This window comes from Acanthochromis polyacanthus, chromosome 15 (assembly GCF_021347895.1).
Source record: "Acanthochromis polyacanthus isolate Apoly-LR-REF ecotype Palm Island chromosome 15, KAUST_Apoly_ChrSc, whole genome shotgun sequence".
In the NCBI taxonomy this organism is placed as follows: Eukaryota; Metazoa; Chordata; class Actinopteri; family Pomacentridae; genus Acanthochromis; species Acanthochromis polyacanthus.
In genome coordinates, this window is record NC_067127.1 from 5,429,436 (window position 1) to 5,443,143 (window position 13,708).

At 39.2% G+C, this 13,708-nt stretch overlaps 1 protein-coding gene across 1 annotated transcript in view; it reads right to left on the minus strand.

Annotated features, from left to right (window-relative positions):
• phactr2 (phosphatase and actin regulator 2) overlaps positions 1 to 7,348 on the minus strand; it is a 45,825-nt gene extending 38,477 nt beyond the window's left edge. The window contains 1 exon segment of the mRNA XM_051959492.1: positions 7,239 to 7,348. Within this exon segment, the coding sequence (XP_051815452.1) occupies positions 7,239 to 7,251 (13 nt within the window). The 5' untranslated portion in view covers positions 7,252 to 7,348.
• Between the last annotated feature and the right edge of the window lie 6,360 nt (positions 7,349 to 13,708).

A 13,708-nucleotide genomic window follows, 5' to 3' on the forward strand; every position in this document is an offset into this window, starting at 1 on the left:
AGGAGTTTAGTTGCTTTGTTTGTGTTTAGTTTACCAACTCTGTAAGCCTTTGGTTCTTGGCTTTGGAAACATCCACCAGCCTTGTTTTTCTTAGTGTGATCACTTTTGCGTTAATTTGCTACTGACCAATAAACTCCTTCACCTGAATCAATTACATCTGGTTATTTTGTTGCACCCAGCTGACCCTAGTGGTTGGGTTGTAACAGTCTGAAAATCTCACCAAAAAAATGTTGTGCTGTGAATTAGCTATTGTCTCATGTCAAATAATTGCTCTGATGGAAAGTTAGAAGCAATGGACAGTAGTGGTCTCACACACTCATGCTCTTATGTGTCAGCTACCATGTGGCCAAATGTTTTGCGTTGTCAACCACAGATGCAGAGAGAATCTTCTTCCTGAAGTGGGTGTGAACAGTTGCATTTAAAACCACAGACATTAAAACAGCTCGTTAAGAACAGAACTAAAATGGCATATAGTAAATTGAACCATCTTTTTGGTATTTTGAGCTGAAAAATGTAAAGACAAGTACCAGGAGCATCTGAAACTTTCATTAATTTACTAAACAGGGGCACAATATACCACATTTGAGCCACCATTTTTGACAACACAGCCTTTTCTTAACCTCCAAATCCAGTTTTCTTGTTAGTATACAATAATGGCATTCAGTACACATTCGACTCAGGAGCTGCCAAGACAACCATGGCATTACGGGACTGTCATTAGTTAATAAGATCGAAGTGGATAATTGAACAGGAAGGAAGTCAGTGAAGAGGTGGGAGGATAAGGACAGAAAAGGAGGATGGGAGTACTTAGAGAGGTTAGCAGAGAAATATGACTGTGTTAGCATTGACTGGGAGGTAATATAATTTACAGATCAGTGATGCATATGAATTTTATTGGAGGCTGCATGTGTTAAAGGATGGAGGAAAATGTTGCTGTGATCAACAAACAACTACTGACTCAGCACTGATGCTTAGCTACAAGGGGATTCCATAGTATAACTAGATTGTAAGTCTTTCAAACTTCATGTCCTCAGCATCTATCTCGGGTGTGTAAAGTCACCAGAACCAGAGATCTATATGCTAATCATTTAAAATGCAAAAAAGCTTTATTGATAATATGATCCAACATGACATGCACTTGACCCAAACAGACTCTCCAAAAAATTAAAATTACCAAAGTCCATGTCTGTCCAGGGGGATCATGGTGATGCAGTTTTTAACAATTAATGACTTTTAGCTTATCTTGTGGGACTTAGCATTAGATTCACATATATTTAATGTATGTTTTAATGTATTTTATTACATTTTATGTTCACTTTAGCACGTGTTCTGTGTTCTACTGACTGCAGGACATGTTTACTCCTGGTACTGGGATGCTGAAGCTAAATCATTTTCCTTACTTTACACTTAACTCTCCATCTGCCTTAAAGAACACAATTTTCTCCTATAATGCGATCACACATACACTCAGGTATTAGAAACACGCACCCAAGACCCCACTTGACCCAGCCCGAGTGCAAACGTGGCATCATGATGACACCAGAGTATTTTTTTCTTAATAAATCTCCTTTCAGAAGCCCAGTAGACACACTGTATTTGCTTACAGACCGTTGCTGCTGCCACCTTTAGTTCTTCAGCTTGTTGTGGGGTGTCCTTGCTTTTTCAGATTGAGATCAGGTTCCTGACATGGCCAGCTGAGAATATTTTTCTCTGAGAAGCTCTTCGGTTGCTTTGACCGTGAAATTGTCGGAACGCGTTTTGATGCATTTAGCTGAAACTGACCACAGACAATCCTTCTCTATACCTTCGCATTTGCCCTGTTTCTGTTTCTGTAAGCAGTGAACTCATCACTGTACCAGCCCCAATGCCTCAATCATAACACAAGCACCACACATGAGCTGCTATGAGGCTGATTTTAGATTCATCAGTTCTACATTTTAACCAAATTTTACAAAACAAAAACAACTGGACGAGTTGGCAGTCGTCTTTGTTTTAGAATTTGGATATACTATGACCTGGATGATTGAGAATCTTCACAGACAACTCTACCATCAACCTCATTATTGTCAAGGAATCGTATTTGAGAACTCTTGACTTGCTGTGTAGCCAAAAAGTTGTTTTTCTGCACCATGCAAATGATTTCCTGATTGGCTACCACAGCTTCAAACCCTTCCTGCTGCTCTAAACCTTAGTGACAATTACTGATCAAATGTAAGGTAAAAAGCTCCCTCCGGACTATTCTTAGATCAATGTCATGCTTTTACCGTAAATCTGTGCAAAATGGGGATCTTTGGGAAACTATTCAAAGTCAAGAAGACGCCACTTTTGGGAATTTGTATGCCAGCGTAACACTGTTCAGGAAATGGGGCCCATTTGTCCTGACAGAATGTAACAGAGATCAACTGAGAGAGCGTGACCTTTCCATTGACCAGAACAGCAAAATGAGAGACAGGAGAGGTGAGGGAGGAGAGGGGCCAGAAGGAAGGAAGAGAGTCATCAAATATTAAGTAGTAGCCTCAGCAGAACATGGATAATAATTGTTTAAGTGCTACTTTTCAGAGCCTTTCTGCCCTCCCCTTGATTTATTTATTAAACTCAGTTTCTGCCCAGGCACAGTCTCATAGTGTGGTCATAGTCATGCATGATTTTGTACTTTGATGATTGTGAGACCTTGATTGTCTGAGCAAATGAAGGAAACCTTTCAAAGCTGGCTACCTCTTAAATGTATGTGAGCCCTAGATGCTCTGTGTTGTGGACCATCTAACCTTTTCAAAAGTGAATTATGGGTCATCTTTGTACCAGAGATCATGAATCAGAAGGCAAACTGTCATAACAGTCCAGAGTGAGTCAGTAAGGAACAAGTTCTGTTATAGAAGCTGAGCCAAGAGGAACTGAAGCTAAACTGTGTCCGTACACAACCAATGCAGTCTCATCATATTTCTGCACTGGTTCAAACAAGTGTCTCACAAATGCATATGGGGCAACATATAATGGCAGGGCTTTTTGTAACACAGTTGACAGGCATCATAGTTGACATTTTCGTTGTTTTCAGGCCTAAATTCAACATGGAAGCCTTTAACCAAACACCACATGGCATTTTTACAGAAAGATTCTTCTAAAATATTGGATATACTATTGAGTAAAATTAAATTTGAAAGTTATTTAAACATATATTGTAATAAACCTGTTGACATGCCATAAATCCACACTTGATTCACACACTATTTTATGTTAAATAACTCAGAAAGCCTTGGAGTCTTGCCAGTCTTTTCATCAGGAGAAGATGACATCATGGGGAGCAGGTCATGTGATCTGGAATTAACACACTTTCTGGAGAGGGAAATGGGTAACTTAGTTTAAAGTGATTTCTCAGACACAGATACAACCTCTTATTTTCCATATAAAATAAATATCTGTCATGATTATCTAAACTTAATAAAAAGAACACAATCAAAACATTTTTTGAATAAGCTCATTTTATTATTGTTTAACCAATTAGAAAGTGGTTGTAACTAAATTTGGACTGTTATTTAGTGGACATTTTAGTGATATCCAGTCATTTTTTTTCATTAATAAGTGATTGTTTCCATAATAAATAAGTCTGGAATTTGTAAAGACATGATAATAATGAACATAAAAAATATTCATTTTTGTATTTTAAATAAAAATGTATGCAAGGAATATCCCATGGACTTCAACAGTCCCTCGGTTCTATATTGACCCATATGATTGTCAAAATATGCAGTGTATTGAATGTCATTGTTAAGGTTAATAATTTCCTGTAAAATTCACTGTCCACGTAAGCATTCATAAGCGTTTCTTGTCAACACTCCTGAAAATGTATTATCTCAATCAGCTTCTCTGTGCAAATTTAGTTCTAATTTAAACAAATCACTTGAAAATCTACAAAAAACAAGACAAATTCATGTGCAAACTCATCCATTGGTGTTATCAAAATTAGAAGTTGTGCACAAATTTTCCCAGCGGATATCATTAAAACACTACAGAAGTTGACAGCATAATAAGACTGTCATGCTATTGCTGGTTACAAAAGTGCCAGTCAAACCTCGAACAAAGGCCAACTGCTCTCAAATACACCCGTAACAAAAATAGTGCAAAAGAATTGGTGGAAACATCTTTTGCTTCATGCATAATTTGAGGAAAGTTACAGTCTCCTCTTTGCTCCTCACAGATCAGATGTTTTCCCCTGCTGCTATCCTCTATCATCTTAAGTGGACATTTATATGTCATGCTTCATCTGTGCTGCAGTTTATATTTATAAAATCTGTTTCCATAGACCTCTGATGCACTTTGCTTCTATCAGTAAACCAACTCAAAAGGGATGTCCCTCCACTTTCATTATCAGGTCTGACTTTCATGGTGTTTTTGTATTGTAGCCACCAAACATAAGTCACTAGCTGACATTTATGGTGTACTGGTGCCGCCATGAAATTGCTTTGAGAATAAATGGCAATTCTAGTGGCTTCGACTGCAAATCATGATCTAATATTGGAAAATTTGGTACTGCACATGATCCAGCTTTTAGCACTCAGTCGGAAAAACACAGGTTCTCTTTTCTCACCTCCTATGACTGCTTTAAAGAGCATTTTACCTGATAATATCAACCGTATAGTCTTATAATGTAACAATACAGTAGTGGTTCCTGTCACTTCTCTTCCTATTCCCATCCGCCAGCCAGCTTGTCTGAAACCTGATCTCCTGTTTGTTGTATTCTGTTTGGCACAACCCATAAGCCGCCATCACTGCTAAAATGTTGCCCGTATAAATCAATAGTTGACATCCTGCCAGACAGGCAGCCAGAGAGCTCGAGAGAAAGCGAGCTCGAGAGAGACGGAGATGGGGACAACAGGAGCTGCAAGGAAGACTGAAACTGTACTGCAGGTTCTTCAAAAATAAGGAAAGAAAAACAACCACAGCAGCAGGGAAATGTAACAGCAATGGCGCGCAAAGGAAACACAAGGCATGAGTGTTGTAGAAATGTGTCATATGAGGCCGTAAGAGGACACCACAAGGGAGGAGGGAGTAAAACGCAGCCAGGATTTATTTTACACCTTCATATTTTAGCTATATAAAGCCATATTTGCACAGATTTACTATATTCATTCTGAAAACAGCTGTCAGTCAAGTTTGCTCAGACGTGTTGTGTGGCTGGACAGGACATTAAAACTCTTTTGGAGGCCCAGTATGGTTTGCAGACTGGTTGATGATGGTTGCGCTGGCCACTATCCAGCCAGCTTTTACTGACTCCGTGTGGGTCTAAAGGTCTCGGTCGAGGTTTTAATCTGACACATTAATTACAGGTTTGCAGATACCAAGTCCCATAAAACAGGCAGCGTGAGCAGATCATTTTGATTTAACAGCCGGGATAAAAGAAGAGGCCACTACTTAATCTCTTCTTGACTTTGAGACAAGTGATTAAGGGGGTAATTAGAGCAACTTAAGGATAGTTCATGGTCTAGTTCTGTGCGTTAAATTAAATGATATTAATGTATGAAACAAACACAGCAGCAGCACCTGCAGCTAAACTGTCTTTGTCTTGTGCAGTCGTAAATAGTTTTTATCTTAAGTGCACATCTCCATACTCAGGCACCCCTTACCTAAGCCCACTGGCGCAAAGTTGACACATACTTTACATTCATCAACTAGACGAGCCCTCAGTAGATGGCAGAACCACGCCCATGCATGATACTCTGTATCAATTTTGATCATCCTACGTATATCCCTTCCTATACAAATGATGCAATTTGCAAGAAATGTGCTAAGTGACCCCTGTGACCTTGACCTTGATCTGATGACCTCTAACTCCACAACTGAGCAGTCGACCTTAGACTGATCTTCAGTGCCAAGTTTTATGATCCTGACTTCAGCACTTGCAGAGATATCTGAACGGACATACACACACACACATACATACTTACCCAGCCAGCCAGATACCAAAGCGAATGCAGTAACCCCGCTGACGTACACGTCAGGCGTGGTTAACAAGCAGAGGAAATACAGACAGTATTCTGACCAACCACAATGTCTTCTGCAAGCGCACTCATGTCACATGTGCATATGCATGCGTGCACACTCACAGATGCTGCTTTGCCTTGCAAAACGCTGTTGAACAAATTCACAACAGCGATGATTTCTCTTGTGTTCATTCAGTCCTCAGACAGGACCAGGTAAAGGCGGATTTATTGCTGTGATTTGTAACAACAGAGTCTAAAGATCATCCCTGCCATAAATTTCAGCCATTCTTTATTGATGCATGACAGCAGGGGCTTCCTCTATTAGGCACCGTGACATGTTATGACAACCTCAGCAAACAGTAATTAAACTATATTATATAACACGAGCCTAATATAGCCCGCCTGGCCCCTCTGGCTCAGTGTGACACCGACTGATGCACCGACGTACTGTTGTCATTTACTCTAATGTACCCCACGTTAGATGATAACAAAGTTAAACCCATTAGAATAAGTTTTGTCTTAGTCATATGACAAAAACCCTAATGCAATAATGTAACTATAGGGGGACTTACAAAACCGATAATTCCTTTTGTAAGTCAGACACACAATTATGATTGCTTCATAAGCGCTGCCAAAGAATGTTTTAATACAAGTGTCATCAGCAAATCTGAGCCTCGCAGCAGAAGCCTGGTTAAGTGAGGGCATAGCAAACCTTAATGTCATTAAGTGTTCCACTTGCAGCATTAGCATCTTATCAATATTGCACAAAGGAGTTGCTTCTGTCTCTTAAGCAGTGGTCCTTGTTTTTTCTATATGTCGTGTATTTGTTTTAGATTATGAAACATGTAGAAAAACCTGCTCCAGATGGATGACAGCTATTCAACCACACTTCTCTCTGCCAACAATTGGTTAAACACTCGTGCTACAGAACAATTAAAGGCACAAATACTGCACATTTAAATGTATTATGACCCCCTCTTTTAATCTGTAAAGTGACTCCTCCTTAACAAACATATCTTCAGACCAACCACTGAGCTCAGGTTCAGGATTTACAGCCTGACATGTAAAGCTACCGCTGGCTAACAGGTGACAGCCGCAGCTAAGGACATGAGCATTTGAAAGAAAGAAGAAGAAGTGATGGAAAGAATCTGTTTCTGTGCCAAACATGGCTTCTGTTCCATTAACACAGACACACAAAGTCAATGGACACATGCACAGACAGAAAGGAGGAAGTACTTGTTATTATATAAGGAGGTAACTCACCGTCATGTTCCATGACTTGACCCAGGGAATATTATCAGCAGTGTGAGCTGATCCTTGCCTTTTCCCGACACACAACCTCTCTGGCTCCCTCCCTCCCCCCAATAACTCCCCCTCCTCCCTTTCTCACTGTCTCCCTTCCTTTCCTATTCTCTCTCTATCTCTCTCTCTCTTCATCTACGCACCTCCCCTCCTTCATCACTCCTCCCTTCCTCCCTCCTTACCCCCCCTCAGTCTGTCTCCACAGTCTGCTGCTCTCTGGCCCCTCCCTCCCCTCCCATCTTCACCCCTCTCCCTCCCCTCCTCCTGCATCACCCCGCTCCAATGAAGAAGCATTAAAAGTTAATGTTTGTTTCCATCTCAGGTCCTCGTCCTCCCTCCCAATCTGCGCCTCATCCTAACGTTCATCTCCATCTCGCTACCTGTCAAGTTTTTTTCTTCCTTCTTCTGGCAACCGAGTCTCATCCATTATGTTTTTTAAAAACTCTCCCCCATGTGCCGAGCTCCCACAGTGACGTAGAAAATAAGGAGAGGAGAGGAGAGGAGATTCACGGTCAGAGATGGATGTAGAGAAAGGAAAGGAGAAGGAAAGGGAGCTGTATCCACTAACAGGAGATGTCATATTGTTATTGTTCTTTATTTATGTTTTTAGGCAGGTGCAAACAGACCTAACAGCAATGTAGTGGGAGACATCTTGATTATAAGTAAGAGCAGTAACAATAGAAGTCATTTTAAGCTCTTCTGTTCAGTCAGTTTCCAACAGACATTTATTGTGATTATCAATTCATGTAATTATTTTATATATCACAATTTTGTAGGAAATAAAAATGTCCGAATAACAATGAGATCAATGCAGGAAACTGTACCCTTTGATCGACAGATATGTTTTCTTTAAAAATTGCTCATGAAAAATAATAATACCAGTGAAATGATCAAAAATAAATTAAAGTACACAGATAAAAGTGAGGAAAATACATATATGTGATGAAACATGATAATAAATGCCAAATGGAAGATAAGGAAAGTCCCATTACTCATTTTATTTTTGCTCATTTTGCTCATTAGTTTTATTATTTATTGTGTTATTAATGAGCAGTTCTTAAAGAAAATAGTAATATGGCTATATTTATACCAGTGATTTTGTAAAAAGAAAAAAAAATTAAGTTAAATAGTTAAAAATGATGAAAATACATACATGAAATTATATATATATATATATATATATATATATATATATATATATATATATATATATATATATATATAATTTATGAAAAATCACTGGTATCAATATAGCTAAATTATTATTTAAAACAACCGTCTTTCTATTGCTTTATATTTTCACTTGACTTGATGGGCAATGACATAGGTTAAAATACATTTCTTGAAATAATTAGAACTTCTGTCTATGTGAAATTAGTCTCATCTATCTATCTATCTATCTATCTATCTATCTATCTATCTATCTATCTATATATATATCTATCTATATATCTATATATCTATCTATCTATCTATCTATCTATCTCATTAGTTGGGTGTTGCCTCTTAATGGGCAACATCTCTATTTTTTTTGTGGTTGTTGCTTAGTAACACATATTGCCCAATGATTAAGACCACCTGAGGACCACGGCACCACAGCGACTGAAAAACAACACAGATATTAAACCTGTAACATCACAACACAAGGATAAATGAATTCACACTGAGGCACAAGGAGAGATGGGAAGCAATCAAAGGGTGCAAGAAGGAGCAGACAGATGGTTTCTTTCTTTCTTTCTGTCACATAAAAACCCTCCAGTGTCATGAAAAGTCAAGCAGCACAGTAAATATGTCATCTGTACGCCGACGGAGATTTTGCTGCTGGATGTCGCCGCTCGCTGTATAGCAGCAGACAAATCAGGACTGGCATTGCGTGTCCCCTTTGGATAAACACACACACACATGCTGCTATATTTGTGCACGTGGGTGTATGTGTGTGCATCATATTGGAGTTAATTTTTTAATTTCCTGCTCCTGATAATGCATATTATGAATTCAACCTGTCAAAGGAGGAAGTGAAGCTGGAGATAAAATAGACTGATGACGAGAAGTAGGTATAGTGGTTAGCACTTTCGCCTTGCAGCAAGAAGATCCCTGGTTCAAATCCCGGCCTGAGCCTGAGATCTTTCTGCATGGAGTTTGCATGTTCTCCCTGAGCATGCGTGGGTTTTCTCCGGGCACTCCGGCTTCCTCCCACAGTCCAAAAACATGCTGAGGTTAATTGGTTACTCTAAATTGTCCGTAGGTGTGAATGTGAGTGTGACTGTTTGTCTGTATATGTAGCCCTGTGACAGACTGGCGACCTGTCCAGGGTGTCCCCTGCCTTCGCCCGAGTCAGCTGGGATAGACTTAAGCACCCCCCGCGACCCCAGTGAGGATAAAGCGGTGTATAGAGAATGAATGGATGGACTAGAAGTAACAAATGCATGTAAACTGGACTGAGAACAGACATAATGTTCACACTAGCATTAGGTTTTAGAGAGTGCAGTACTCCACCAAGGCTGTCCATTCCCCCATATGGCATTGTCAGAAATGTAGCATATTTTTTGTAAAAATGCAGCGTTTTTTTATTTGTTATTGATGATCAGAAATTATGGCAACATAGAATGTGGCTATTTAATACAGATGTACTCACAAACAAAATGACCTTGCCCTGAGCACAGGTGTGTGCTATGCATGTGTACGTTTTGTACGGATACCAAACTGTGTGACCTAAATATGTAGCAGATGGCGGGAATTGATGGGACTTGAAAACACCCCTAAACTTAATCAGTTGTTCCTTTTATCATTTCCAATGGATAGGTCCCTATAAGTCTGCAGCAGTGGACTTGTAGTAGGATCCCAATCATGTGATCGTCAGCAGGCAGCTGATGTAGTGTTCACTTGTTGTCATGGTTACAGTGACGCCATGCCACTATTTCACAATGATTCTCTCTTTTTGTGCATCACACACCTACAGTACTATACCAAGTGCAATTCGTTAACAACCACATCTCCCCTCATTTACTAAACATCTCAAAGTATAGCTATTGGAAAATCAGATCTGTGATAACTCTGTAAATCTGTTTGCCTGCTGATGGGGCTTGTTCTTGAGGACTCTGTGTAATTTGTTTTAAATGTGTTGAGGTGGGCTTTCTTGCAATCATACGTAATAGTGTTTAAGGATCATGATCGATAGTGATAATGGGATATGTGCAATAGTGTTAAAAGAGACATGTATAGGGTAATTATGTGCAATGTAGACAGGGATAGCCATTAAGAGAAATGCGCAATGTTATCATGCAATAGTGACAACTGGAAATGTGCAATGCAATTATATTTAACAGTGTCAGGGGGATGTATGTAGTGGAATCTTATGTTATAGTGACGAGGGATAAGTGTAGCACAGTAATGTGCAATAATGATAGAGGGATATGTGCAATAGCAACAAAGAGATATTTGCAATATAATCATGTGTAAATGTTAATTAATTACTTCTTGGTAGCTAGCCTGGTCCCCCAGCTTTTGTTTGTTATGTGCACTGTGTTATCGCTTCTTCCTTGTTTTTCTTTTTCTTTGTGGTATGTTATTTTTAATTTCTTTATTTTTGATTTGCCAATGGGACTCGAGATGGTAATTAGCCATGCTGCTAAAATCTCTTGTATTTACGTGGAAATGTACATTAATACATACTGTACCATTTTAAAAATAAAATAAACATACAGTAATTTTCAGCAAATCCATGGATCCCGACTATAAGGCGCATCACTGCCAAAATCTAATCACTTGGTCCTTGTGTCATTTCTGACCTTCCCTGAAAGTTTCATCCAAATCTGTTAGTCTGTTTTTGAGTAATGTTGTGCACAGAAAGATTCACAGAAAGATAAACATAAGCCGATCGTCATCTTTCCTTGACAGAGTAATAAGAGCAGCATCCTCCTTCTCATTTAACCTTCTCCTAACTGTCTAATATGTAAAAAAATCTTGAAGCTGTTGTTTTTATCCCTTCAGTAATGTCTCTCTGTTCTAGCTTTTTCTAAAAATTAGCCCACTAAGAGATTATTACATTTCCGTTACACAGAAACGCACACACCAGTTGTATGTTAGCGTTATTAGAGGATGTGCGGACTAATGTTGACATCCTGTTAATATGCTGCTGAGGCGTTTCGACAAATATTAATAGAGTTAAAGGCTTAGCAAGTAACCACACAGAGTTATTGATAGACAGATGGAGGGGGAGAGAGACAGACACAGTGAGACTTTGTCTTTTGATGCACGACGAGTGAGAAGAGCAACAACAACTGGCTCATCAGCTCCAACAACACCCACCCACACAAAGACACACGTGATCGCACACAAAACAAACTCATAGATCCACAGCGTAAAAGTGCCAGTACCCCACAAGGTCAACTGGTATTTAAAAAGAAGTCTATATAATGTTTTTGTGCAGTTGAATTTGCAAGCAGTGAAAACAGTCCACCCGAAAACAAGCAGAGATTCAGTGTGATTCTAAGAAAGAAGTCAGTTTTCAAAGGCTGTGCAATACACACAGGTTCATGAAGGCTTGAGGGAGTGCGGTGAACAAAAATGTCTTGTGCATTAACTACCAAGACAACGCAGCTGTGTACCATCAGTCAGTTTCATTACTGGATTACAGTCACCTCTTGTTTGTGAGGGAACAGCGGCCAATCAACAAGTCCAATCAATAAAACTTCAAAATATGTTTGTTACTAATCTGTAGAACGGCACACAGTAGCGCCCTCAGAACCGATGTCTTCTAAAACATCACTGTCGAAAATTAAATATGTTGATAATTTGACACCATTGTGGTAAAATAATGTGAAATGTTTAGTAGACCCATCCATCATCCCCCACCTCCATGTCTCCATAAGAGAGCTCACACCAGCATCTGTTCCACACGCTAAATGCAGAACCAAAATTTAACGTTTCTTTCATCAGCCTTTGTGTTAAAGAAAGCATGTTCTTGGAGTGTTCTTTGCACATTCTAAGGCAATATTTGCATCCACAATACTTACGGTACTATTGTGTAAGAGTGATATCTGTGAACAAAATTAAACAATTTGTGACCACAGAAAAACTAACACCTTGAGTGGGAAAACAGTGTGGTACAGCACGTCCCTTAAAAATGTGATTGTTGAACTGTCTAGTTCTTTTACATCCGGTTCGACGTTATTTAGTCTTCTATATACATACAGTATATATATATATATGTGTGTGTGTGTGTGTGTGTGTGGAAAGGACCTCTGAGCTTGAATTGTGATAAAGGGGATCTTTTTAAACTTGAAAAAAATGTAGGGAAAAAGAAAAAATACATGGAATCTCCCTTTTCATTCAGGCTTGAGTTAATAAGCCTCATGGAGACTTACAAGTTCATGCAAGGCTGCTAAAAATATCCATCCATTATCTGTACACCGCTTGGTCCTTATTAGGGTCGCAGGGGTCTGCCTATCCCAGCTGACTCAGGGCAAAGATAAGGGACACTCTGGACAGGTCACTGGTCTATCACAGGACTACATATCCAGACAAACAATCACACTTGCATTCACACCTACGGGCAATTTAGAATCATCAGTTAACCTCTGCATGTTTTTGAACTAGGGGAGAACATGCACAGGAAGAACATGCAAACTCCATGCAGAAAGATCCTGGGAAGGCCAGGAGGTGAATCGGGGATCTTCTAGCTGCAAGGCCAAGTGTTATCCACCAAGTCACTGTGCAGCCCTGATAAAAACATAGAGCAAAAATGAAAAAAAATGTTGTTTTTTGTAAAGCTACCAGAAGGTGGGACAATGAGGCATATGAGTGTGGCTATTTTTGGTTATTTATCAACATTTGGAAAGATTGTTTTTTTTTTTAATTACTGGATCAGAACCCAAAAAGTACAGTTTAATTTCAGCTGATATCTTTTTTTCTCTGCTCTGAGAGTAAACAGTCATAATTTTAATGACCCTTAGAGGTCGTTGTGACTTGAGGTTATGCTGAAACGATGTTGTTTTTCTCGGGAAGACAGTCTCCCAGCAGGGTCTTCAAATTCAATCCTTATTGGTATTATGTAAAATATATGCCATTATTATTATTAGAGATGTAATTCTGAACCAAAAAACTACAGTAAATACAGTTGCCTTAAGCTACACTCCTGACCTGACACTATTCTCTGTGGTGATTCTCTGCTGTCTCCTGTTGAGCTGCATCATGAGGTTTTATTGAGGTTTGTTGACCGCTTAACTTTTCATTTAGTGCCATCATCAGATTAAGATGTAGATCTTTTTTTTTTTTTTTTTTTACTTTATTGACCATGTACAGCCTTCTGCATTTCCATCACCCTCCTTTTTACTTGATGTTTGCCTGCTAATTCATAATGGCAAACACCGAAAACAACGCAGTGAATCAAGAAACTGAAATGCCGTTGTCATTCTGAGCCTGCATTCTGA